Consider the following 25,436-nt stretch of genomic DNA (forward strand, 5'->3'; position numbering starts at 1 on the left):
GCCGCCGCCCGCCGGGGCGGAGGGTCCCGGGGGGAGGGTCCCGGCGCCTGACGGTGCCCCGAGGCGGGGCGATGATGCGAGGCCGCCGCCTTCGCGTTGCCTGCGGCCGAGGGGGGAGCAGTGGGACGAGGCGCGGGGTTGCTGCCGCCGCCGTCGCCGCCTCCGGAGCAGCGAGAGCCGCCTGCGGAGCGCGGGGTGCCCGGCCCGGGCCGCCCGGTGAGCGCCGCCGAGGGAGCGGGCGGAGGGTGCGCAGGGATGGAGCTGCTGGTGGGGGAGTTGGAGAAGGCGGCGGAGCCGTGGCTGCTTCTTTGTGGCAGGAAAGTTTCGGTGCGGCTCGGCGCGGCCGCCCCGCTGCCTGCGTGCCTGCCGGAGGGAGGAGGAGGAGGAGACCCCGCTCCCCGTGCGGGGCCCCGCCTGCCCCGGGCCACTTCGGCAGGGGTGGTGTTCTCCCACATCTCCCTCCCTGTCACCGGCCTCCCGGCCCCTGGCAGTGCCATCTTTGGGCCCCGGGCCTCTCGGGAGCCGCATCGGGGACGGGGAGCCGAGCGCGGGTGGTTCGGCCGGAGGGGTTTTTTGGGGGTTTTTCCGGCCCGGGTGCGATCCCGGTGGAGCGGGAGAGCGATGCTGAGCCGGTGCCGCCGGGGTGGGCTGCGGGAGAGGAGGGGCGGCAGGCGGGGGTCCTGCTCCGGGGGGACGCCACGCCGGATAAAAGTCTGGGAAAACAGCGGTCGGTGAATCGGAACTGGAGCGGCGGGGGGAGGCGGGGAAGGAGCGCCCGGACCCCGGTGCGCATCCGAGGAGTGCGTGTGGAAGCGGCATCGCTCGACCCCGCTCCTCGGAACCCTTTATGTAACGCAGCCCCGCGCCCGAGCACGGCTGGATCGCTCCCCTCGCCAGGCAGCGTGCTCGCCTCGGCTCCCGCACCCGGGATGCGACACCCGCCGGGTCCGGGCCGGCAGCTGCTGGAAGGAAGCGTTCTTGGCTCCGGATAGCAGGGAGGGAAAGCGGGGACCCCCAGCTGAGGGAAAAGATGCCGTGTTCTCCGTGCGTGCTCCCGGGTCTTGCAGGGGGGTCTCCCCAGCCCTGCCTGGTACAGATGGCGGCGTGCCCAGCACAACGAGATTCAGAGGCATTTAATAACCATTGTAAGAAGGACTAATCGGACGCAGACTTTCAATGTCCAGATCGTGCCTTCTTTACGTATTTTCCACTTTTCTGCTCATTGAGGGTGTTGGGTCTTGTAGTTCATAAAACAGAAAAACATTTCTAGATACCAAAAGAGAGCAATCCAGTGCTCCATTAGCATTCTTCCTCTCTTAGGAGAACAATACAGACTCACTGTAAGCTTGCCCAAACATGGGCTGCCTTCTATTATGTATTGGTACAGTGCCTGTTGCAATAGGTCCTCTTTTGGCTGGGTTCATATGCAAAGCACAAGTAAAAACTCAGTGGCATGCTGCTAATCGTGATATATTTGTCGCAAATACCACCTGCCAACAGGCTGGGTTTTCACAAAGGGAGAAAGGTGGAATGCTTTGAACAAGCCCAGTTCCTCAGTCTGTTTGAAGTAGCAGATGCTCATCGTCTCTGGTTGACCTCAGACACTTGCTTGGCTCTTGGAAGTTACGTTGTTCAAAGTGTCTGGTACTTTTTAATTTTTTTTAGTGTTGGTGTCTGTATATTTTTAAAAAATAAGTTAACAACTTTGTGATTGGTTTGAAAGCCTGTGTGACATCCAAGTGTCCGTGTGAAAACAACTGCCTGTCTGCATTAAAGATGACAGGGGCAACATACCTTGTTGTAAAAGGTTGCTGTATGGCCTTGGTCCTACAGTCCTGTGTGTACCTTAGCCTGAGGAGATACTGCACAAAACCCATCTGTCTACTTTGAGCATTTACAAAATTAGGTCTCCTTTGGTGGGTTTTGTCATCCGAGGTGGTTTTTTATCATCACTGTTTACAGGATTTTATATTTGATACTGCAAACTTGAGATTGCTCACCTCAAGTGTATTGCAGTTTTAATCCAAAGGTACAATAGCAGAAAGCTTTGTATAAACAAGTTAGCTGGAGGAGGAAGTTTTGGGTTTGTTGTTAAGTACCCCAATTTGACCTTTTTTTAAAAAATATTCATATTTATTGAAGGAATTGCAAGGGGGGAACGGAATAGAATTTACTGGTGTCCCAAAAGCCTTTTCAGTCGCTGGTTTTTATTTCAGTGCTGGTTGAAGTACTTGGGAAAATTGCTCGCCTGCAGGAAACATGAGGTCACAGTACATCACGGCGCCCACAGTCACTGTCCTTCTGTTCCTGCTGTGGATCCCATCATCAACAGGCTGCAACAAGGCTCTCTGTGCCAGCGATGTCAGTAAATGCCTGATACAGGTACAAGTCATGTGTCCTTTACTTGCTTTTGAGTGTTCAAAAAACAGTCCTGAAGCTGTGTCCTGAAAAGATACAAATAACTGGTATTTTATGTTAAGTAGTGTCTCTTTAAAGAGGTTAGTTTGGTCTCCTACCCCTATAAATGTAGATTAACAACCATTTTATAGAGAAAGAATACCAAGTGCGTATTTATATAGGCATGTTTCTTCTTTTTTAATTGAAACTTTTTCAAGCCAAGGATTATGTCCATATGAGATGTTTCCCTTAACTTGCAATTTGTCCAGTTCCTTAAATCTCAAGCAGAGGGTCCGGAGTTGATGCCTGATGGTCTCCATAACATCAGGTTTGTACAGTGAATTAAAAGATGCCTAAAAACCAAACTAAATACTTATGAGCTGAACTGGTAGGAAATGGACGTTAAATTCAGATGCTGTTTTTGACTCACGGCATGTCTGTGCAGTGAAAGAAACAGAGTGAGACCAGGTTGCTCTTCTTAGAGCAGGAGTTAAGAGGCATGGTGTGCAGCAGAACAAAAGGGCCTCTTCTAGCAAAATGGCAAGCAGTTCTGGTACCTACCAAGTATTTCCTTAGTAGTGGTATATGGAGCATGCTTCTTGACTCCAGACTGAAAAAGGAGGCTTCCTGTGGCCAGCTGCAGCTTCTTTAAAAGCAACTGTTCCCTACTGCTTCACTGTAGATTGGAAATGCAATAACAGAGAGCACAAACATCATATGGCAGTAACATGCAAGTGTGCTTACTGTAAATGCATGGTCACAGCCCAAAAAGAGATGCAGAAGTGGCCTGAAGCATTTCCATGTTTACTTCATTTCACTGACTTCCGTTTAGAATTTGTCTGGTTCACAAATAAAAACGTTTGCCAGATTCACAAATCCATCCTGTGGAATGAAGACTGGCTGTAGGCTCAACCATCTTCTTTCCGGCTTCTGCACTGCCATCGCTTTAAAATTTAAAAAAAGAAATTGCTGCTTCTTCCAGCCCCACCACAGTCTGTGGAGTTGTTAAATATGGGAGCAAGAACGAGGCTTCTGATTTTTACCTTTTCAAACAGAACTTCAGTGGTTTTGCTGGCATTTTGGACATTGTGCATTGTGACAGGCTGATGCACTTATAAGCCCCTTCTCTTGCATTTTTTAAAATCAGCTCTAGGATTGAAACCTGTAAGAAGTAACGTGCTAGTTGTGTCACTGGATGTACATGGCACTTAAATAGTAAATCCAGTGGTATAGATTTGTTGATTCAGGGGAAGGCTGTTGGTCCAGATGCTGGATTTCCATCCTGGCAGCTGTTGGTCTGCTGCTTGTTTTGCTGTAAGCAAGGGGAGAATAGGTAAGATGTGTCTCCTTTTCTGGTGCCACTGATGGAGTCCACCATCCACGAAACAGCAGACAACTCCTCCTTATCGAGCCAAGCTTGAGACAGCAAGCATTGAAACTTTATTTTTATGAGCTAGTCTGAATAGAGCACAGCCCAGGAGGCGTGGAGTTAATGCAACTGGAGTCCTTACTCAGCTGGCAATAAATGGCTGAGGTTCAGCAGTGCATGGAAATGGCTCATACAACTGTGCTTTCCTTGGATTATGTTGGCATCTCTGTAGCAACACAGCCCTGTGCATGCAGAGAAACCACTGAACTGCTTTACTTGCGGTAGATGTGTTCTCTCTTACTTTGTACAGGTGACGTGGAGTCCCTTTTTAAAGCATTTCCCTAAAATCAAAATCACATGCAATGCTCTGACACCCTAAAGTAGCCTAGGCTGCATGAGTTGTGTGCAGTTGCAGGGGAATTACACTGTTCATTTCTGCTGTCTGGCTGCTGTCTTCCTGCACACAGGCCTGACTTACCAGTCAGTATTCATTCTTTACAGAAGAACAGATCAGGTCAGACTAGTCTGATTGTGGATAGGAAGTATCCTAAAGCTTTGACTTAAAGTAATTGTCATCTTTCTTCTTGGCTTTTTTGTTTGTTTTAAAACTTGGCAGAAGCACTGCACTGGTATATGAAATGCATGTTCTTTCCTGGATAGGTATGCAAGTAGAGTATGTCCATGGGGTTTTTTTTTCCCCTCTAAACTCTTCTGGAGAAATCTGGACTTAAAAATAAAATACCATGTTGAGGGAGGTTGCTTGACTGTAGCATGACATTTTTCCCTCACCGATTTTATTGCTGTTCAAGTTCGGCAAAATCCATGTCTTGAAACCAAGATAATGTCACTCAGAGACAACTGGGGGAGCAAACAGATTGTGAATGCTTGTCATCTGCATCTGTGTGCAGAAAGCAAGGCTGCCTGTCCTGGACACAGAGAGACAAGAGACCTGGTCTCTCAAAAAGCATACAGTTAACATAAATATTTTTGCCAGCATGGCTAGAAGTCAGTACAGTCATTACTGCCACTCCTTAGGAGCTGCTCTGCGTAAGGGTGGTCCCTACATAAATATTTATTTTGCTAGATCCAGAATAGTGCATGTGATCAACAACTTGCATGGATTCAGCTTTCCCTTTGCATCTTGGGCTCTAGCTTTATTCGTGCTCCTCTTTTTTCCATAAGCAAAGGCCTGTAAGAAAATAGCTTGAGGCAGCTCTCTCTGCATAAGGTCAGCCTTCGCTAAGAAACCTTGCAGCTTCCTGTAGCTGTTGAGGGAGTTGTGGGTAAGAGTTGGGAGTGTAGAGGATGAGCCCACAAAATTAGTTCCCTTGAAGGCTCTGGCCATAGTTCCTTGCCATGTCCCTGGGACTGGGGCGTTGGAGTCCATGAGCGACTGTTGCCATGCGTTCCAGGTGGAGCCCTGGGCGCGCACGACGCGCGTGCTGCAGTGTTTATTGCAGCACATCTGTTGTTGACTTGGCTGCGTGGGTTGTTTTGATGTTTCCATGTGTGAAGGAGATGAAAAGGCCAGTTATGCTCGCTGGGTGGAGGGGAGGTGCATATTGTGTCCTTGCAACATGGAGGAAATCCTTGAAGGCAGAAACCTCTAGGATGAGACGTTCCCACAATTGTTCATAGCAAACGGGTTTGAGGTGAGTCCCAGGCTGGCTCTTGAGGTGCAGAGCTCCTGGCAGGAGTCAGGCTGGGGTGGAATGTCCGTGTTGGGCTGGAAGCTGAGCTTTGCTGCCTCATCTGCAACAGTGCTTTAAACTGTTGCTGTGTGTAGGAAACAAATGGTGTTATGATTCAGGCATGGGTTTACAATCCTTCTAAAGAGAGGTTGTTTTGTGGAGAAAACAGGATTTTCTCTTCCCAACTCTACAGACCTGCAGCCACCTCAGCTGGTGTGGTATCATTTCAATTAAAATCTCTTTCGATCTGTCTTCTTTGCCTCCTGTTAATCTTGTGTACAAACTTGTCAGCCTGAAAGGATTTCTAAGACATTTTAGCCCTGTGGTATGAAATAAATGCCACTCCTTGACTTCAGGGCTTCGGCATCTAAAAATTGCTTTCAGTGTGCATGTTGTAGCAGTACGTAACCCAGTTGGGTTAACAAAACAGTTCTGGTTGGTTCGCTTCCAGGAGATTTTCTGTTATTAAACTGTTCTAGGAAAAAGAAGCTCTCTTTCTTTCACTCCCCCTTCCAGTTTGCAGAGAGGTTTCCAATGCCTTCAGGTCTTGCTTCTCCCTGCACCAAGAAAATATCCCCTGGAATTTCAAGAAAGCTTTGAAAAAAACACAGATGTTAAATATCTTCTAAAAATTTTTCTTTGCTCTCTGGAGCAGGAGTATCTTTATTGTACAAACATGCCTACTTCCTACTTAATACTGTATTTTTAAACTGTGAGGCTTATTTCTTGCCTAGCAAAATACATTCTCTGATGCACCTTCAGTAGTTCAGCTTGGGAAGTTGCCAAGTTGACTTATGAGTAATGTTTTCTTCCACTGATGCCTCACCACCCCCAGCTATCAACGAGAAACATTCCTTATTCTGCCTCGCTTCACCCACGTCTCATGTAAGCATTCTTTTAAAAAGATGTATCCTGTACCAGTATCCAGTGTGGATGAGTCAGGCAGGAGGACTCAAAACTGGTTAAGGAAACCATGGATGTGCAAACAGATATATGGAAAAACATACAACTATTGCCCCAAAGTGGCAGAAGACTAATTAATTAGGTTGTTCTTTCTTCCTTCCTCTCCCTCCAACTTTAAAATAAAGAAATAATAATAAAAAACAAACAAACAAAAACCCAAACCCAAACAGCAACAAAAAAAAGCCTCTTAAAGATTACATTGCTCATTAGCCCTTCCTGTAAAAACAAACTTGTTACAATACTGGTAGGTGTAATGATGCTGTCCCCAAGTCAGTGCTTACGCACACAGATGCTAAGCAGAATTTTTTGTTAACATGTTGCAAGTGCAGAATTTAAGGTTACATTTAATTCTCTGAGAATACTCTTCCATAAAACTGAAACAACTTTAGTTTAGTGAATTTTCTGGCTTCTACTCATGCATTACATTTAATAGATTAGTGAGAATTGCCTCCTCCCACATGCTGGCTTGTTGGTGTCTTTAAAAAGTAAAAGTTGCTTGCCTGGTTTTACTGTTGAAGAGTAAACTGGATATTTTTAATGCTAATATGTATTAATATTATTCTCTGGCCAAAGTAACAGCACTCGTTTTTATTTTTAAAGTTTTTCTATTCAGGCTTTTTATTCTAAAGGCTGACAAAATCTGTTTATCAAATATAAATATTTTAGAAATGCATCATTCACTCACATAAGTCATCTTTCTAAGTTTGTGGTGTCTCCTCTTGTGGAAAAATGTATATATTTTGTTAATCAGCCTGTTTTTCTTCTTTTACTTAGAAACAGCACAGTTTATGTGGAAATAGTGATAGGTGCCATTCATAAATTTTGAGGATGAAAAAGTAATAAATCTTGGTAGTTTTCCACTCTGTAAGTAAAAATTCAATGCTTACCAGGGCTGCATATTGCAGAAATGTGTGTGGGGCAGGGGTTCACTCTCAATCAGTCAGTGGGGCAAACAAGTCACTGTGAACTCACTTTGCAGGTGGTGTTGGTGTCTGCCTGTAAGGAGAGGTGTCCCTGACGTAGCTGGGGTGGAACCATGGGTGGTGACTCCAGGGTAGGAGAATTTCAAACCAAACCACCTTCCTGCCCTTCTCTTCTGCCCATGCAAGTCTCTTGCAGTGTGTCCCTCCTCTGCCTCTGGATAACGGGATCAAAGAGTGGGAATGGGCATAATTTTCTCCCTGGCTTGGTGTGTAACAGAGATTTGCTGATGGCCCTTCCAGTAAAGCCAGGGGTGGAAGGATCCCATGGTCAGTGTTTCCAGTAATGGGATTTTGTTTCCTCCCCAGTTGTGTGTAATGTGATAGCCAGACAGACGTCATCAAAACCAAATTCTTAGGACAACCAAAGGGACTTCTTGGCTTGTCTGTGTTTTGCTCTATGATGTAATTCAAGGCTGTGAATTATTGTCATGTAGCCACAGTCTTTTGGCCAAACTGGAATTACTAGTATGGATTTGAGCTACAGGGAAGGAGACTGCTTGGTTTTTAGATTTTCTTCATCCATGTAGGCTTTTCCCATGCTTTGCGGTCCACAAGTGTGTGTCTCCAGCAGGATGCTAAACCAGTGCCTTTGGGTTTAGGTAATACAAAGAGAAAGATTTGTCATTATGCTTCCATGCCTTTTCTATCTTTTTAGGTTATTAATGGTTAAAGAAAAATATGTGTGTAGGTCATTTCACTTTCTAGAGGCTCTAGACATCTCGTAGGTATCCCAAGGTGTCAGTTTGTTGGGACGAAGCATGGGGTTGTTTTCATAATAGCAAAAATGAATCATCTAGACCTGGGTGGGGGAGAAAAATCTCTAATGTTGCAAACAGAGAGCAATGTGTAACAAGTATTTGGAGATGCAGAAAATCCTGTGGTCAGATGACTTAACTGGGTAAGTTCCTTTCAGAATCCAGGCATAGGTGTGATGGTAGACATCATGCATGTCTTGAGTAGGCACATGTGGCTTATAGTAGCTTTCTTTTTTAGCTAAATTATAATGTACGCTCACTATTTATATATAAAGAAGCATCCTGCTTTGAATTTCCCGTTGTGATGGGAAAAACATTCAAACAACTTGTAGATTTAGGCATGCACGGAAGTGCACACACCTTTCCCATGAATAGGATTTTTTGTCTTTTAAATGCTGACTTCAGATTTGTCTTCAGAACGTCATCTTTAAGGAAAAAAAAAAAGGCAAACTTGCAAAAGAGCCTTTTGTAAACTCAGATCGGTTCTTTGGCTGGAGCCGTTTCACCGTTTACTCACTGTATTAGTGTACTAAGCTTTTTTAATGCCCTAATTTGAGTTGTGGCTGGAGGAAAAGTCACGCTGCTGTGTAGCTATTTTACATCTGGGATTGCTGCAGTGTAATGAGTGTCTGTTGATTCCAGGAGCTGTGTCAGTGCCGCCCTGGGGAAGGGAACTGTTCCTGCTGTAAAGAGTGTATGCTCTGCCTGGGCACACTTTGGGATGAGTGCTGTGACTGTGTTGGTAAGTTCGCATTTTTGGGGGGACTTTCTTCTTTTTTTACAATGCTTTCTCCTGCCACATGCTGAGCTCACAGTCTTAAAATAGAAGTAAAACACTGGGACAGAATCTGTGCTTTTAAGCATCTTACAGCTCGTTGTGTGGGTTGGGAATAAATTATTGTGGCGACCCAAACATTTGAAGGCTGTGTCTGCTCTATGGAGCTGGGGGTGGCAGTAGTCCAGGTATTGCTTGTTAAATAGCTCATTATTAATTTTGTCTCTCAAATATAAAACTCTCGTTTGAATTGTCATCTTGAGGAAACTCCACAGCACCTGCGTTGTGGGGTTGGATGCTCTGTGAAGGTTTCTGCCTCTAAAGGGTGCATTGACAGGTACAGCACTGGGACACTTTTAGGATTGAGTTGGGACGACTAGTAAATATGCATGGCCCAGTGTTTTCACTGTTCTTTTATTTGCAAAAAGAGCTCTTTGTGAAGGGTGAAAAAGAAGCAGACAAGGTCTTACTGTAAGAGTAGATGCTAGTCTTAACAAGAACACATTGCTGCTGACAGGTTGTGTTGAGTGCTTGGATCTCTGCAAGTGAGTGCTGTCCCTGCTTCAGGAAGTTACATTCTAGTTCAGCTTCTTGTTTTAAACGTAACGAAAGCTTCATCCTCCTGTGGTTGTTTTAAGTCTCTCTGCCATCCAAAATCCTGGCTTCCATGAAAGGGATGCATCTTGAATGTTGTACATGCTCTCAGCTTCTCTACGTTGATTTTCTCTGATTACATGAAGGTGATTTGTCAAAATGCCCATTTTCAGTGCAGGTTATTTCCCTAGTTTAGAACCATTATCTGCTGTAGAAAGCAAGGCATGGTATACTGATCTCTAGGGAGAGGAAGAACCTACCTCTTGGGATTGTGAAGTCCACACGAGTTTCTTTTTGTAAATCTGCAGTTGACTCACTGTTCTGCAGCTCTTTCCTATAGTGTTTTCCAGGACAGGAGTTTGGAGGGGTTTTCAGCCACTGGGAGCTGGCAGAAGGGGGTTCTACCCCTCATGTGCCGACACAAAGAAGCCTGGTGGTCAACGCTGAAACCCCTCTGGAAGGTGGCACTCAGTGCCCAGCACACAGTGAAAACGGGGCAGAGCTCCTCACCCAAAAGGGGCTGTATCCATCTGTCGCTGTTTAGCAGGCACGCAGGTGAAGGGAAAGAAGTAAAGAGAGGGGACTCTCCGTAAGTGTTCCACGCAGGTTTACTCCCATGAAAAGACAGGGACGAAGAGGCCAATTGGTGGGAGGGTTCAGGGATCTTACACTGGGTACAGAATAGGTGGGGAAAGGGATCTCAGCCAATGGGATAGAGACAAGCAGGTGGGATTGACAGGAAGGGAACCAATGGGAACAACACATAGGAGGGAGTCAGGGAAGGGTCCAATGGGGCGTCGAGGAACAAAGAACTTTCTAGAACTAATACATATTAAAAAAGGAAAATGAATATACATAACTTCCTACATAAAACAGGAAGACAAAATCTTAACCAATCAGGGGAAAACATGCAAAAGGCAAAACAAGGGAGTCACGGGTTCTCAGCATGACCGAAAGTTACACGCTAAACTTGGGTTGCTGACCACCACAGGTGGTTGTCTGAGTTCTCCTCAGGAGAAGGAGTAGCTGCAGCCACCTGCACCCCTACAAGAGTTAACAAGGTTTCAGGTTCAGTTTCCCAGTACTGAGTAAACTAAAACTTCTCCTGATGTTCCTTTGAGTTAAGCTCTTCTAGTCCATTGTGTAAAGGCTTGTCTGCTTCCATAGTTTTGATAGCCCATTTCTGCATCTTCTCATCCATTCCAAAGCAGTAGTTTAGACTTGTTTGATCCTTACAGGTTGCTCCTAAGTTAAACTTTTTTATTTTCATTTTAACCAAAGCTTCTATTTTATAATATTTATTATATGTAAATATTATTATAATTCTTTTGCTTTTAAAAACAGTAAGAGTGAAGGATCTTTGTGGATGAACATTTACCAATTAAACTATGAGCAATTTTTTTTTGTACCATCCTAAGGTAATATTTTCATATGCACTGATATGCACACAAGCTTGTACACATTCCACAGGATTTTGATAAACAATCTTGATGTTATTTTTTTTCCTTTCTTATTGGTGAAATTTATTTTCTGAATCCAACTTAGCAGAGGTCTGGTCTGACAGGTCCAGAAAGGCCCACTGGTTTCTGTTTCACAACATTTACACAATGACATAAACTAAAGCATACATCTCTTGATGTATCCTTACAAAACTCTTACCTTTTATAGCTTCCTAACTGATTTTCATGTGGGCATCCTTTATTACAATTATATGGTTAATACAGTCCTTCTTTAAGTATGATTAATATTAATGCTTATTAAAAGGTGGTAAGGCAGGGATAGAAATTTCTTATTAAAGCAGTAAGTCCAGGAAGGTCCATGAAGAAAAAACCTAATTGAGAGGAGTAGGAAAACAATCATTTACAGTAGGATGTTTGTGTAAGTGGAATTATTTTTTAGTATGACCTGATGTTGTTTGGAAAAGAAGCTTATTTTTTTTCCTACTCTGTAGTTGGCTCACCTTTTTATAGGAGCAGACTGTCATGGAGTGTTCCTATTACCAAATGCTGGTAATGCTAACCACTTGCTTAAGATTTGCTAGATCTCATGCTAATCATCATGGACAAACTTCCCTCTGCTTTGTTCATTACGGAAATCCATCTACTTAGGCTGAGAAGATTATGGGTTTGTAAAAGGCTCTAGTTAAACACAATTATTCGTGAAGCTGGAGTTCTAGTGGATCTACAGGGCAGGAGATACTTCTCTGGTTGTGTAAGGCAGGTAGAATTTGAACATGCATGTCCCAAATCACTTTTATACTTCAGGAACTGGTGTGCTTTGCAGCTATAGCTCTTTAAACCTCTGTCTGTGAAACTACACAAAATGATATCCAGATGTACATGAGGAAAATGGATTTGCCTGTCCCTTGACAGGTGACTTCTAATAGTGTTTTATGACTCCTGAGTTTAAAATACCTATGCAGATACAAATTTTCTTTTTAACCTTGGTTGTTTCCACGGATTGGACTTATATTGAGATTCCCTTCAGTTTCATTGCTAGTAATAAATGTTAGTGTTTAAATGGTTAATGAAAAACTGGCGCCAGCATTGCATATCACAAAAACATTTTGTAGGAATTGGCAAAGTGAAAAAAGACTACAGGGTTTCAAAAAAAATACTGCAGAAGACATTGAAAAATAAGGAAGAGGTAACCTAGAAATTAGTATTTTGCCTATTGTGAGCCCTCCAGCTAAGCAGCAAAATGAGATTCATCTTGACTGTCTCTACACAAGTAAAGTAATTCAGACTCATGCTCTGTCCTGATAGTGATCTTTGCACCTCTGGCAGATGACTAAAAAGATCTAGTGCACTGCTGCAGCAGATGAGATGGAATACTTGAATTGTGATCAAAAGTTTCATGTACTTCAGACTTATCAAGATACTCCCTTTGTTCAGTCCTAACCTTGCATTCCAGGTTTATGCTACTATCGATTATACTGGGCTTTGTCTCTTGTCCCAGGGAAAACAAACCTCCCACTGAACCCTCCATTTTCTAAGCTGTAATGCTTACACTGAAAGGGAAGCAAAGTGCTGTTTAGATGAGGTTTTTCTTTTCACAAGTCACAGGTGTGTTTTGTAGAAGTCTGAGTAATCTGAAACCTGCAGTTATGGAAAGCTTGTCCTGCTGTATTTGATAGCACTTCTGCTATTGGGCTGAGAGTGGGATAGATATGAAAGCATTCTGTTCTGTTCAGCAAAAAAAGAGGCAATTTTAATCCTTTAAATATTCCTGCTTGTTTCAAGAAAAAGAGCTTAGGGAGTTGTGTGTAATTTACTGTTTCATTCCTCTGCAGGTATGTGCAATCCTCGCAATTACAGTGACACACCTCCAACATCCAAGAGCACTGTCGAGGAGTTGCATGAACCAATTCCTTCCCTTTTCCGGGCACTGACAGAAGGGGACACTCAGCTGAACTGGAATATTGTTTCCTTCCCTGTGGCAGAAGAGCTGTCACACCATGAGAACCTTGTCTCCTTTTTAGAAACAGTGAACCAGCCACAGCATCAGAACGTCTCTGTTCCAAACAACAATGTCCACACACCCTACTCTAGTGACAAAGGTAATGAGTGAAGTGTCTAAATCCCTAGCATCTCCTCTTGCCTCTTCCAGGAGCCTTCTCGGTGCATATCCTATGCTTCTCTGTGCTCGCTTCTTCTTTTCCCATAAGAAAGTGAAAGGTTCAGCCTAATTTTGAGCATGACGTAACAGAAGGAGTGAGGCAAAGTTGTTGAGGAACGTGGAAGATGGTGTTAAAATGACTGATGATCTTAGGAGACACTGAACCACGTGAGTTTATCTCTATAATTGTCCTGTGGCATGAGGCAGTTTGTTCATGTTGTTTCATGTGCACTGGCACGGTATGTTCTCTGACCTAGAAACAAGTACCTGTAGCTTAGGAGACAGAACAGATCAGAAACTGAATCCAAATCATGTATCAGTGCAGAGGTAGGCAACTGAAACATGGCTTAAGAGGTCTGAGAAAGCTACATGCCGTAAGCACTTACAATTGGAACAGTTGTTTATTTCTTTCATCTGAGCTGGCATAACTTGAAATCTTTAGAAGGATGTTTTGTATGAAATCCAGGATTAATAGTAAACCTAAGCAAGATCAGAAGGATTGATGAAGGAAGGGTATGTGAAAGATTGTCTTCAAAAGAAGCAACTTGGTGGTAGGGGTTCAACTTACAGATTCTTATTTTATATTACTCTTATTTTATATGAAGTTTTTTATATTCTTACTTTCAGTTTAGAGAACAGACTTCAGAATATTGTTTGCTGTGGTTGGGTTGGGGGAAGATGAGAAGTTTGAGGTAGTGTCAACAGTGGTGTAAGAAAAATACTCTCTGTTTCTTGGTTTCCATACTAAACCTGAAGCACTTTTCCCTGCAAATCATTACGTCAGACTTTAAAGAATCTCATAAACAGTTCACAGTGAAATTGCTGCTTAATAGGGGAAAAAGAGCATCTGATTTGTTTTGTTAGTACATTTAGTGCTTTGCTTCCTTCCCAACACACACTAAATATTCGTAACTCCATATGTTGCTATTGTGATGCCCTTTTATCTTATCAATAAAAGATACCCTAATTGATGGACACGCTGCTTTTCCATACCAGTGTGAACCATTGACCTAGTTGTGTTTCTGAGGAGGACTGCTGTTGATTAAATGGAACCATAATGGCAACTTTTCTAATTTCCTTTGGCTAAGGCACATTAGAAAAATAAATTAATTCCAGAACTAGGAAACCAGATGGTCAGAAAGCATCTCATTCATATGTCTTTGATGTTATTAAAATGCTTGCTTGCTGTTATGAGAATAACGTACAAAGCCATGTAAAATGGAAAGTCACAAAAAGCTCTGTGTGCAAAGACTACAGTACTTACAGTTATAAATTAAACTCAAGGGAAAAAAAATACATTTAGTACAGCCTTGAATATATCCCACTGTACTTAGGTACTGCAACCCAGATGGCTGTTTCCTGACAGTCCTTTACTACCGTACCAACGGATGGGCTAATGATAGTTTTGGATTAAGCTTGGAATTTGAATTGCATCTCAAGGGTGTGGAGCAGTTTTTAGCTCAACAACACAGACAAATACATAACACTGCATTTTTTTCTTAGTCAAAAGTCTCCTTCATTTCTTTTACTAGGAACATATTAAAGATTAGGTTGAGAGAGCTCTTACTGGAATGATGACAGTCCAAAAACAACAGTTATATTTGGAAATAGTTACCAAATGCCACTGGCTTTCAGGCCTCAGCAGACACTTAAAACAGAAATAAATGTCAGAGCTGTTCTTGTAGTCATTGGCTATGCCTTCTCCATCTTAGTGACCAGTGAAGAACTGGAAAAGATAGAAAATTACTTTCCGCATCCTATTCCTATACTTTTAAGTATCTAAATATGTAAGCCTGCTGAAGAGTCTGTTCTTGGTCGCAATGTACATAACTTTGTAGTGCTCTGCTTTCTTGAAAGTCATATTAAATTTTGCTTATAAAAACATTGATGATTTGAGCATTGAAAACAGAAGAGGTGGAAAGAAAAATTAGCATTGGGCCTTGGTCAGTTGATGTTTCTTATGGTGGAAGCAGGACAGCTGGGGAATTGTCTTGGAGGTTGTGTGAGCCATGAGGTAGCATTGTTTTTAATACTGTTTTGCTGAGTTCATTGGGAAACCCATAATCAAAAGGTGGAGGGGTTCTAGGTTGGGACTAAAGAGCCTTGTGAGCATGGGCACAGTGAGGGAGCCAGGGAAGTTCCTGGAGCCTGATGGCTTCTCCCCATGCAAAATTCACTCACACAATCGGGTCACTGCTTTAACAAGCTGGCAAGTGTTAGAAGAACCACTGAAAGAGAGTGAATGTGAATGTGATGTGTGTGCTCAGTGGCAGTAAACACAAGCATAGCCTGCAGTGGGAGAAACAGACCATGTCTTTACCCTTTCCTTCTCCCCAAAAATGCTGCTAGGCTTGAGGGCAGGTCTTGCGAACGCAGATGCCCTTAAGGTGGCTTGCTAAGCAGTTGTCTTCAGGGCCATGACGATCAGGGATTTGAAAGAATATTCCTGTAAGCAGGAACACAGATGCCTTATGTTTTCTTTACAGTGCTGTGCTTCCTCCATTTTGTGGTTCTTCTGTGGCTCCTTGCATGCTTCCCTCCAACATGGTGTGCTGGCAGCAGCCGATGGCACGGCCTGTAAAGGGAGAGGGGCTGATGAGAGGTAGATTTTGTAGGGGAACAGTGGTCTCTGTGCTGTCTTCTGGAATACATTTCAAAATTTGGAAAGGCTCTGCTTACAAATACCCCCTGTCATGTAGTGTAACACAGATCCGATTTTAGCTTTGCTGTGCCTTCTCACAGGGATCGCCGTTAAGATGGCCCAGGGTGCCAGACTTGCTTGATGCAGTTCTGGGTGAGTGCCAGAAAAAGCAGCACCAGCCACTGGAACCACGAGCTTTGTGTCTAAGTGGCATGGAGCCACCAGCCCTGGGAGGGCAGCTGTGGATCTGGGAGGAGGTGGGGTGCGGTGGGATATAAAGCATTCCTTTCTCACCCCAGCCTACTCTGAACCCAGCCGCCAGACCTTGAACTTCCCCGTTATTTTCCTAATGAGTGTCTTCCCTTTCCTCCTGTGAATTGACTTGTAATGTTTTAGCTGCCTAAGTTATGCATGCCCTGCTGGAGCTGCTGTAGTTCTTTGTATCAGTTGTTTCTGGCACTTGAGCCTCTACTTCAGAGAGGATTGTGATGGTTATTAATCTAGAGCTACATTTGTACTTCATTCTCTCTGCTTCTAGCTGATACCCTCAGAGCTCTGAACTGTGAGTTCAGAGGTTTAAATAAGCTTAGTTGTTTCAGATGATGACAGGATGTTGGCGAGAGAGAGAGGGGAACTAGATAATTTTTTGGCAATTGATAAAACAGAATCTGTGTTGCAGTTAGGAGTTTCTGTCTTACATTGCTTGGTGACACAGGGGATGGTATCTGCTCTGCAATTCTGCTCCCCTCCAGTGCAACAGGGAGAGGAGAGCTAGAAATCCAGTGCAGAGATATGTGCCTCTGTAGGAAGTCTAGAAGATTTTTTAAAAATGTTTCTTTTTATAAATTCTGATTGACATAAAATTGACTTGTCCAAAAGTAGTAGATTATCTCAATTGATTGTTCATATTGAGTTGCAGGTCAATCTCCTTGTTCTCACTTTCCCCTCTTCCTGCTACTGTACTAGATTAGTCTTTTTTCCAGCAGAAGGTGTGTCCCAGCCAACAGAAGGGGGGTTGGAACTAGATGATCTTTAAGGTCCCTTCCAACCCAGGATGTTCTATGATAAAATGGTATGACTGCTGGTGGACAGTTACCTTTTTAAAGATCTTTTAGAGCTACCAATAAACTGGCCAGCAGACAGCTGAAGTTACATAGCACATTTAACTTCAAAGGTCCCATACAGCAAATTATCATTAACTGGGAAGGTTCTCTGAGTTGCTAAATTCTTCTATATTACACCAATTCAGATACTTTTATAGCAAAGCCTGGTAGTTTCTTCTGTTCATTTTTAATTTAGACTTGGTTGTTGTTTCCCCTACACAACCTTCACTGAGTATGAAGTATGAGGAGGGAAAAAGGTGAGAAACTAATGTTCCAGGAAAAAAAGTTTGCTGCTCCATCCTTCTCCCTCCCTGCACCTGCACCCTGTGGTCCTTAGTGTGTGAAAATTGGCAAAATGCAAATGAGAAAGCTGTTACTGCACTAAGTAGTACTGGTTTTATCTACACTGAGGGAGCCAAGTGATGACTCTGTAATTAGGTTTGTGAAACAATTTAAATACTCTCCCAGATCCCAGCTGAGCCTGTAGGTATGTATTTTTTCCCCCTGTGTAACTCTCTTTCTGCAGCCTATAGAGCAGGATTCAGTGCTTGAGGGGAGGAACTCTCCTGCTTTCAGTAATTCAGCGTCTACATGAGCACAAAGGCACTGCTGAGGAGGGGACTAGGAGTGCCCTGAGACAAACAAAGTGCACCCTGGCCAATCTGACTTGTTCAGATCTGGCAAGTCTCTCAGTGAGCAAGACTTTGGAAACAATTTGGTAGCATATACATGGAGCATGTCCTCCAGCTGTTTACATGAGCTACTTGGGACCAGATGGATCTGCTGCTGGCTCTGGCCTGCCACACGCAGTCTGCTCTCTCCCCTTTGCAGCATTTTTTTACTGGTCCTTGAGAACCTATCCTCTTGACTTGTGTGCAGGTGGAAATAAACTTTCTTCTCCACTCTATGGTCAGTCGAGATTAATGTCCTTGGTTGTTGCTGCCACCACAGTAAGGTTGAGTTATGGCTTTGGTGCTGGGAGAGTGGTTCAGGAGACCAGTCCCTGCAGTCTGACAGGAGCTGACTGATGCCACCTAGTTTTGCCAGAGTCATAGGCCAGGTGCAGCTGCTCCTCTGGCCTCCTTTAGCCTGAGAGATATCTCTCAGTTCAGTGTCTTTGATCTTTACATTCTAGAAATCATAGGCTCTCCTTCTCTAGGAAGTTTATTTCAAGTTTCTGCTAGCTTTAGCTGGTGAATTGGGGGCTTCACCAGGACTTCTGAAGCAGTACTAACACTGCCGAAGCTGTCAGAGATGAGGTTAACATGAAGGTGAGCACAGATGTCTCCTTACGCAGAAGGGACGACATTCTCTGGTGTGAAGGGAGCTTGTAAGTTCTGGGAGCAGTTAGCACACCTCAGTGTGCACAGCTTTCCTGACAAGCTTCCCTGACCGACCTTAGGCTTTCCTTTGTGTGTTTCAAGTTGGAGTGCCATGATCAACAGATAGCAGTGAGCACTTGTGGTTGCTTCCTTTAAAGAGCTGTTTCACTCCGATCTGGAGATAGCCAGGAATCATTTTACCTTCTCAGGCTTGTCCAGAGGCTAGGTCAGTCAGGTGGAGATAGCACCCAAAAGGTGATTTTACAGGAAGAAATCTTTCTAGATTAGCCAGGATTGCCTGTTTTGAGGCAGAGGCTCTGGGCCTCCAGCTGACACCTTCTAAGACTGTGTATGGAATTTAAGGTCAAACTTAATGTAGTAACACTTCAGTAGAAAACTACTAAAAAGGTGTCAAAGGACTGAATAGAGGTTGAGCAAAAGGATATAAAGAGTATGAGTAATGAGCAACAGAGGCTTTTGTAAGGTTCTTGTGCTTGAACCCCAGCACTGACTTGGATGACTGATGGGACATGAGGAATGCTGCCTGGAGACTTGCTTCTACTTTCTCATCCCTACCGTTCTATTACAGCTGGTAGTGGGGGTCCGAAGCTGTGACCCAGGAAGAGATGACCAGTCTGGGGAGATGGTCCCGAAAGGAATCGCCTTCCCGAGGCCCGGTGTCTTCCTCTCAGCTGCTGGCAGAGGAGCCCTTGCAGAGGCTGTCAGCTCTTTAGTGATATCAGCTCGTGATTCCAGCTCAGCTCTGCAGGGCAGCCTCCAGGCCAAACCAGACCAGAGAGAGAGACGAGAGGCTCGTGTGGCTGGTTCCGCACGAAGGTAGCTTTATTGTGGGTCCCCTCCAGCAAAGGGGAGAGCCAGGGACGAGAACTCTCCCGAGGGGCTCGAGGGAGCTTGCCTTTATAGGGATACAGGGGATCAGCAAGGGGACCAATGGATTACAGAGGGTCTGGGACAGACCAATGGGTTACAGAATGATCTGCATAGGGTATCCCAAAGGATTGTGGGTCTACCTTTCCTCGCCATGACCCAAAAGTCGTTTCCTTTCCAGGGAGTCCTGCTGGGCAAGTGTGAAATCTTTTATCTCAGCAGATATCCCTCCAGGGCAGTGGCTGGGCATACCCCACACCCTTCCACTGAAAACTTCCTGTGAGGAGTGAAGGGGACAGATACCTGGGACTATCTGGACCTTCTGGGAATGGATGGTACGTGCTCCTTCTTGGGACCATGGCAATCTGAGCTTTTTGTCACTGGTGATAAAATGTTGCCAAGTTCTTGTGCATTCCCCATAAAAGTTGGAGCTGCTGTCTGGCCTCTGGATCCTTCTTGACTTTGAGGCCATGGTGGCTGCATCTCCCTACTACTTTTCAGCTTTGGCTGAACACTTCAGATGTATACCTATCACTCTTTTCACATGGTACCATAGCATACACTTCTGTTCAGCTCTTTCCTCTTCCTCTCTGTCAATCAAACGCCCTTACTAAAGTTGTAGATACGTTGGTTGTTTTCAAGCAGAGGTTTTGTTCTCTGAGAACTCTATTCCTCTGGAATAGAGGAATTATTGCTGTGCCTCAGGATATATTATAAGGGTTTATAGAAACAGAAGTGCCAAGAATGGGGCACGACTTACACAGCCACAAGCACTTCGTTGACGTTCCCAGCAGCACTTCACAAGTTTTCTTGGGGCAACTGCAGCTTTACTTGCAGCACAGCTTTTCTGAGAGCAGAAACTGCTTCAGCTCTGGGTCTGCCTTTCCTCACCAAGATCCCTATTGCCTGTTGCACTGTATATGGTGCCTGCAAGACATGTACATCAGTTTGGAGCCTGACCAAGGCAACGAATACTCTGTTGCTTTCAGTGGGCTGGCAGCACATCCTCTAACCTTCTTGCAGCTGTTTTGGTAGTAGCAAAATAATTTGATGGTGGTCAAAATTGGTCATTAAAAAAACCCAAACCGTACCCACTGTCTTGATTTACCATTTAAGTTTGTATTACTTTTTTCTAATCCACATTGGAATGTAGATCAGTGGGTTTCTCCTAGGTGCACCATGAGTAGTAATAAGCTAGAAAGCCCCTTGACATCTCCTGCTCACAAGCTGGTTTGTTGTGTGTGAGTGAGACATTCATGTTTGCAGACAGTTTGCTGCCAGTTGTGCTTCGCCCAATGTGTGCCAAGGTATGCTCTGGGTAAATGTTTTGTAATCATGGTCCTTTGGAGGATGAACAAAGTTTTATGGTATAATCACCTGGTCAGTACAGAAGAAAGATGGTGGAATCTGTCAGCTTGGAGAATTGGAAATTGGACTGAGGGGGGGGGGGGGAATTTTTATTTTATAGTTGTTGCCTTAGCTCCATTTTGATGTTGCAACACCAAACTTCATGGCATTTCAAGTAATTGCATGGGTGTTAGAAGCATGAAGTCAACACTTATGCAGAAGGGGTTTCTTAAGATTAGTAGGAAGCTGGTGGTGCTGCTAAAAATAAGGAAGAAAAGAGTGTGCAGTTTCATGCTGATGAAAACAGGATTCTTTAGGTCTGTAATTTAATCTGGTTGAAGATTATTGTGGAATTGGGGGGGGGGAGGGAAGAAAGAAACATCTACATCCAAATAAGTGGGTTTTTATGATTTTCTTAAATAACTTCTCTAAACCTGAAGTTTTTTGTGGTAGCATATTACCTTCAGAGGACATATTCCTGATTGTAACTTCGGCATAGCTGATCCTTACGCTTTAGAAGGTATCTCTCATAACTGGGGGACAAAACTCAAAAACATTCTTGCCTGTGAATATAGAAGTAAATTAACCCAGAACGAGATCAGACAACAGGTTGAGTTGTAGATGCTGAAAATTGGAAGTTGATCGATTTTACCTTGTCTCTCTGCCTTGCCTCTCCGCTTTTACTGTCACCTTTATTTCCTTATGCCTCATAGTCCTGTCGGTTTGCAATCATACTTCTAAAGCTGCACATTTAACTGATTTTTAACTAACCTTTGAAAACACTTTAAGACCTTTTAAACCAAATTTTTTCCCCCTCTTATTTAGAACACATGTGTACTGTGGTGTATTTTGATGACTGCATGTCAATACATCAGTGCAAGATCTCTTGCGAGTCCATGGGAGCTTCCAAATACCGATGGTTTCACAACGCCTGCTGTGAGTGTATCGGGCCAGAATGCATCGACTACGGCAGTAAAACTGTCAAATGTATGAACTGCATGTTCTGAAGCAGGAAAATTGTAATATAGCAATACTGAGGCCAAAGTGATCTCTCTCGGTTAAAGAGACGGGGATTGCAAATACTGCGTTTTGGTGGAGTGCCTGCTGGTTGCAATTACATGTACCTGGTTGCAAAAGAGGATGTATAGAATCAGAAAACTTTTTTTCTTTTTTTTTTTAAATTCATGTAAGTGAGGCTAACTAGTAGATGTTTAAACACTATGTTTGAAACTTGTTTTTCTTTATTTCTGCTCAAATGGTACAGTCATGCTCATCATTGCTGTTCTGATGGTTTTCCTTTGATTTGAAAGTATTGGCTATACTGGTTTTCAGAACATAGTACTCTATCTTGTAGTTTAGAGTAGGGAAGCTTTTAGAATATGGTAATGAGATTTCCATTATCTAAATTCAACAAATAAATAAATGGCTGCTAGGTTGGAGGAAGGGTGGATGCTGTTTAGGGGCTGGGTTTTGGGGGTTTGGTTTCTGGTTTTGTTTTTTAACTTTATTGCCTTCCAGTTTTTGAGGTTAGCTTTTTATTGTGAAAGTGGCATTTGGAGAAAAATTAAAATTCATGCTTTCTCTACAAGTTCAAAGCCTGGGCTGTCATGGATAAAATCCTAACTTCTTAGAAGGGCTGCCCAACAAAACACTATGTATGGGACACTTTTCTTCCAAGTTTCATTTGCCCTGCTCTCGTGTAAGTTCGTTGGGGCCTATGATGCGTAATTTATGTGTTAAACAAAATAATTTTTTCAGTCTTCTCTTAGATCCCAAAATAAAGCTGTTAAACTAAATAAAGTGCAGTTGCATCTCCCAGCTTTTGCACTGTTCTCTAGGGTTGTTACTCCTTGAACATTTAGTCCAGTAAAGGAAACATGAAAGGCTATGATGGATTTAATGACTAAAGGAATAAAGAATGAAATGACAGGAACAAGCAAGTGGTACAGGTCTACCAGCTGAGCAGCTGGCAGCAAGCATGTTCCCATTTAGTAATATCCTGTGAATATTTATTCCAAAACATTTTTATTATTATTAAATTTCTTTCTTTTTCCCCATAAATTTTTGTCAATGAAGAAGGGAATATGTGTCTGCAAAGGCAAAATTAAAGTGTTCTGAGTTTAGAACATTGTCCATTTTTCTAAGTAAGAGTTTTTATATGTTGACAGTTAATAGCAGTTACTATGACCCATTTAAGGGCTCCACTGATAATGGTACTAAGTACAAGAATAAAGTGTATGAGTAGTTATTGATCAGTTTTTGGTATTTATAATAATGTGGGTTTTAACTCCTTGAATTTTTTTTATGCATATATGCATATGCAAACACAAAAAGGAATTTGACTATTCATTTTTCTCTCATTAACCTCAGTCTAGAGGGATTAAACTGTTTTCAAGTTACACCTATCTGTACCATGTACAAATGAAAGCAGTCATTTTACATTTATTTTGTTGAAAAATTTGCCTGAATGTTTTTTCAATTTTTTTTTCTCATGATACAGTTCTTTCAATAAGATGGAATAATAGTAATAATGATAATAATAAAAGAAAAACCTACTCTTGTTAAATAATGTTACTTTCTTCAGTGTGTTTTTCAGCTATAAAGATGTACTTGAAAGATGAATGTTATTGTTTTGAACTTGTGGATAATGGAATGTCTTCATACTTAAAACTTACAATTAAGTGATAAAAGATCATAGACAAGAATAGAAAAACTTAGCTTATAATGGAGGAGTTGTTCTTCCAATATTTTACAATTCATGTTATATTTTCTTCTGCTAGAACTTCTTTAATTGAATGAAGAGGAAGAATACATTTAGAGTAGCTGTGACTGTTTGTAGCTGGAGGGTGATGGCTCAACGTTCCTGACTGAGACAGGAGACACGTAGAAATCAAGCAAGCAGGAGATCATTAGCATGCTTCAGATGTTTGCAGTCTTAAATTATTGGAAATATGAGGATAGCTCAGAATCTCCTTGGGGGAGGAACAGGGCTGATGTTTCTGGTCAGGTACCTGCTGCCCCATGGATCTATGATACTGTCTCCATTTACATCCTCAGAATTTCACTGTGAGGTCAAATCAAAGGGGGTGGGAGGGATGGGGGGAGCAGCTTAACAGGTGTCCAGGAAATGGTGTGGGGAATGGCATAAAAATGTAAACACAGTTGTCTGGAGTGGCCTGAGAGAAGGTAGTGCACGCCTTCTGGGGCTTGCCTTACTTTTTGTAATTCCTGATGCTGTCTAGATTTTGCTGAAAGTGTAGTGTGTACACAAATGTCATGCAGCAACACCCAGTGTATTTTATGATGATGAGTGTTTTAAGAGGTATTTTAATAAAAAGACATTACTGGTTCTTGTGTTTTCTTTCTCAAGAGTTTCTCACAGAAACATTACCAGAAAGCATATTACAAAAGTTACTGATCTAGATGGATAGAATAATATAGAGAATTAACTCTCCAGCAGTTTTTTTCCATATCTACAAGTGTAGCTTCAAAGTCTTGTTCTGTACATAAATGATTAATACTCAGAATGTTCTTTCTGAAAAATCTAACAATTTTAGAAAGTTGTTTATTTAGTCTTATTAATTTTGCAGGAAAATTCGTAATTTATTTTGGGGTCTCTTACTTCACCCTACATCCGGATAACCAGCAAACCATCATCTACATGAGAACATGTTTTTAAAACCTCTTTTGCTTAGGAATGTTCTCCAGGTAAAGCACTGTCCACTTTTATCACTGTCCTTTGGGACAGAACTGTAAATCACTGAATGTAAAGGGAAGCAAAGAGGGAATTCATATCGTAAGAAATTATACAAATCCCTAGTGTGTAGGGGGTCTGACCGAAAAGGGGTGGAGGGCCTTTTGTTATTCTTTCTTTAAAAATAAAAAAAGCTTTTGTTTAGTGGCTTTGGGGTTTGGGTTTGGTTTGTTGAGATTTTTTTTGGTTTGTTTTTCCTTATAGGTACTTGAGTACAAAGATCATAACATGCCATTGCTTTCCTGTCGTTTCTTAAGGTTCCTGGCTTGCTTTTAGTGTGCTTAATGGATTTCACATCTAATTTCTAAAAATAAATATAAGAACGCCTGCTTGTATCTTTAATAATATATCTATGGTCACTCCACACTATCAGAATCATGGCTATTCTGATACCTGGCTCCCAAGCCCCTCATCCTGCTGGCTGGAGTGACTTGAAGTTTGCTTGCAATTGCACAGTGACACACAGACCCACACAACACGGATACGCTCTGGTGTCTCCAGCCCCATGACCTATGGTGCCCTCTCCCAAGGCTGGCACTTACACCTTCATGGGCAAAGCCTGAAGACCCGTAAACTGGGAGGAGTTTAATGAGAAGAGAGGACAGACCATGCTGATGAGGTACCTGCAGAGCACACTCCAGAAAGAACCTAACATTTTCCTGTTAGGGCATAATGTCTGTTGGGCTTGGCAAAAGAAACACCTGTACCAAGATTTGACACATTCCCTTGGCACAACATCTTTCACCAAATCACCAGTACGTCATTAAAATTTGTGCTATTGACATGGTAAAACATACTTAGATACAAAACATTGCAAGGAACAGAGTAAGTCTGATTCAGACAAATCCATGTAGGATGTAAGGGTGGCCAAGGCTCAAGTTTTCTTATACCCTTTTCATTGCTTAAGTATTTATAAATTTTCTTCCTACTGCAGAGAACTTGGAATTATTTGACTTTGAGCAACCTGTTCTAGGGCAAGATGTTCCTGCCCAGGGCAGAGGGGTTGGAAATAGATGGTCTTTAAGGGCCCTCCCATCCCAAACCATTCTGTGATTCTATGACTCCGTAACAGTGCTCATGGGAGTTGCTTAGGCAGAGTTCAGCGTCATACACTTTTTTTGGCTCTGTTTCTCCTGCTCTGGTAATGTCTGTGAACAACATGCTTTCTCCCCCAAAGACATCAACTAATTTACTACTGCTAGGTTTTCCTGTTGTATCTTCAGGCTCTCATTGTTT

The 25,436-nt window shown here is 42.9% G+C and overlaps 1 protein-coding gene across 1 annotated transcript; it reads left to right on the plus strand.

Moving 5' to 3' along the window:
• Positions 1-24: 24 nt before the first annotated feature.
• TWSG1 (twisted gastrulation BMP signaling modulator 1) lies at positions 25-23,796 on the plus strand. The gene is made up of 5 exons (XM_042031346.1): positions 25-216; positions 2,217-2,382; positions 8,801-8,900; positions 12,820-13,086; positions 21,272-23,796. The coding sequence occupies exons 2-5, from the start codon at positions 2,260-2,262 to the stop codon at positions 21,451-21,453; spliced, it is 672 nt and encodes a 223-aa protein (XP_041887280.1). The 5' UTR covers positions 25-216; positions 2,217-2,259; the 3' UTR covers positions 21,454-23,796.
• The last annotated feature ends 1,640 nt before the right edge of the window (positions 23,797-25,436 follow it).

Source organism: Corvus kubaryi, unplaced genomic scaffold (genome assembly GCF_017639235.1).
Source record: "Corvus kubaryi isolate FWS band 111438036 unplaced genomic scaffold, C.kubaryi_AGA036_p1.0 132, whole genome shotgun sequence".
Taxonomy (NCBI): Eukaryota; Metazoa; Chordata; class Aves; order Passeriformes; family Corvidae; genus Corvus; species Corvus kubaryi.

Coding starts and splice junctions, on each gene's coding strand:
- TWSG1 (XM_042031346.1), top strand. CDS start 2,260: ATGAGGTCACAGTACATCACGGCGCCCACAGTCACTGTCCTTCTGTTC. Junction 2,383..8,800: donor TCAGTAAATGCCTGATACAG/GTACAAGTCATG, acceptor TGTTGATTCCAG/GAGCTGTGTCAGTGCCGCCC. Junction 13,087..21,271: donor ACCCTACTCTAGTGACAAAG/GTAATGAGTGAA, acceptor CCTCTTATTTAG/AACACATGTGTACTGTGGTG.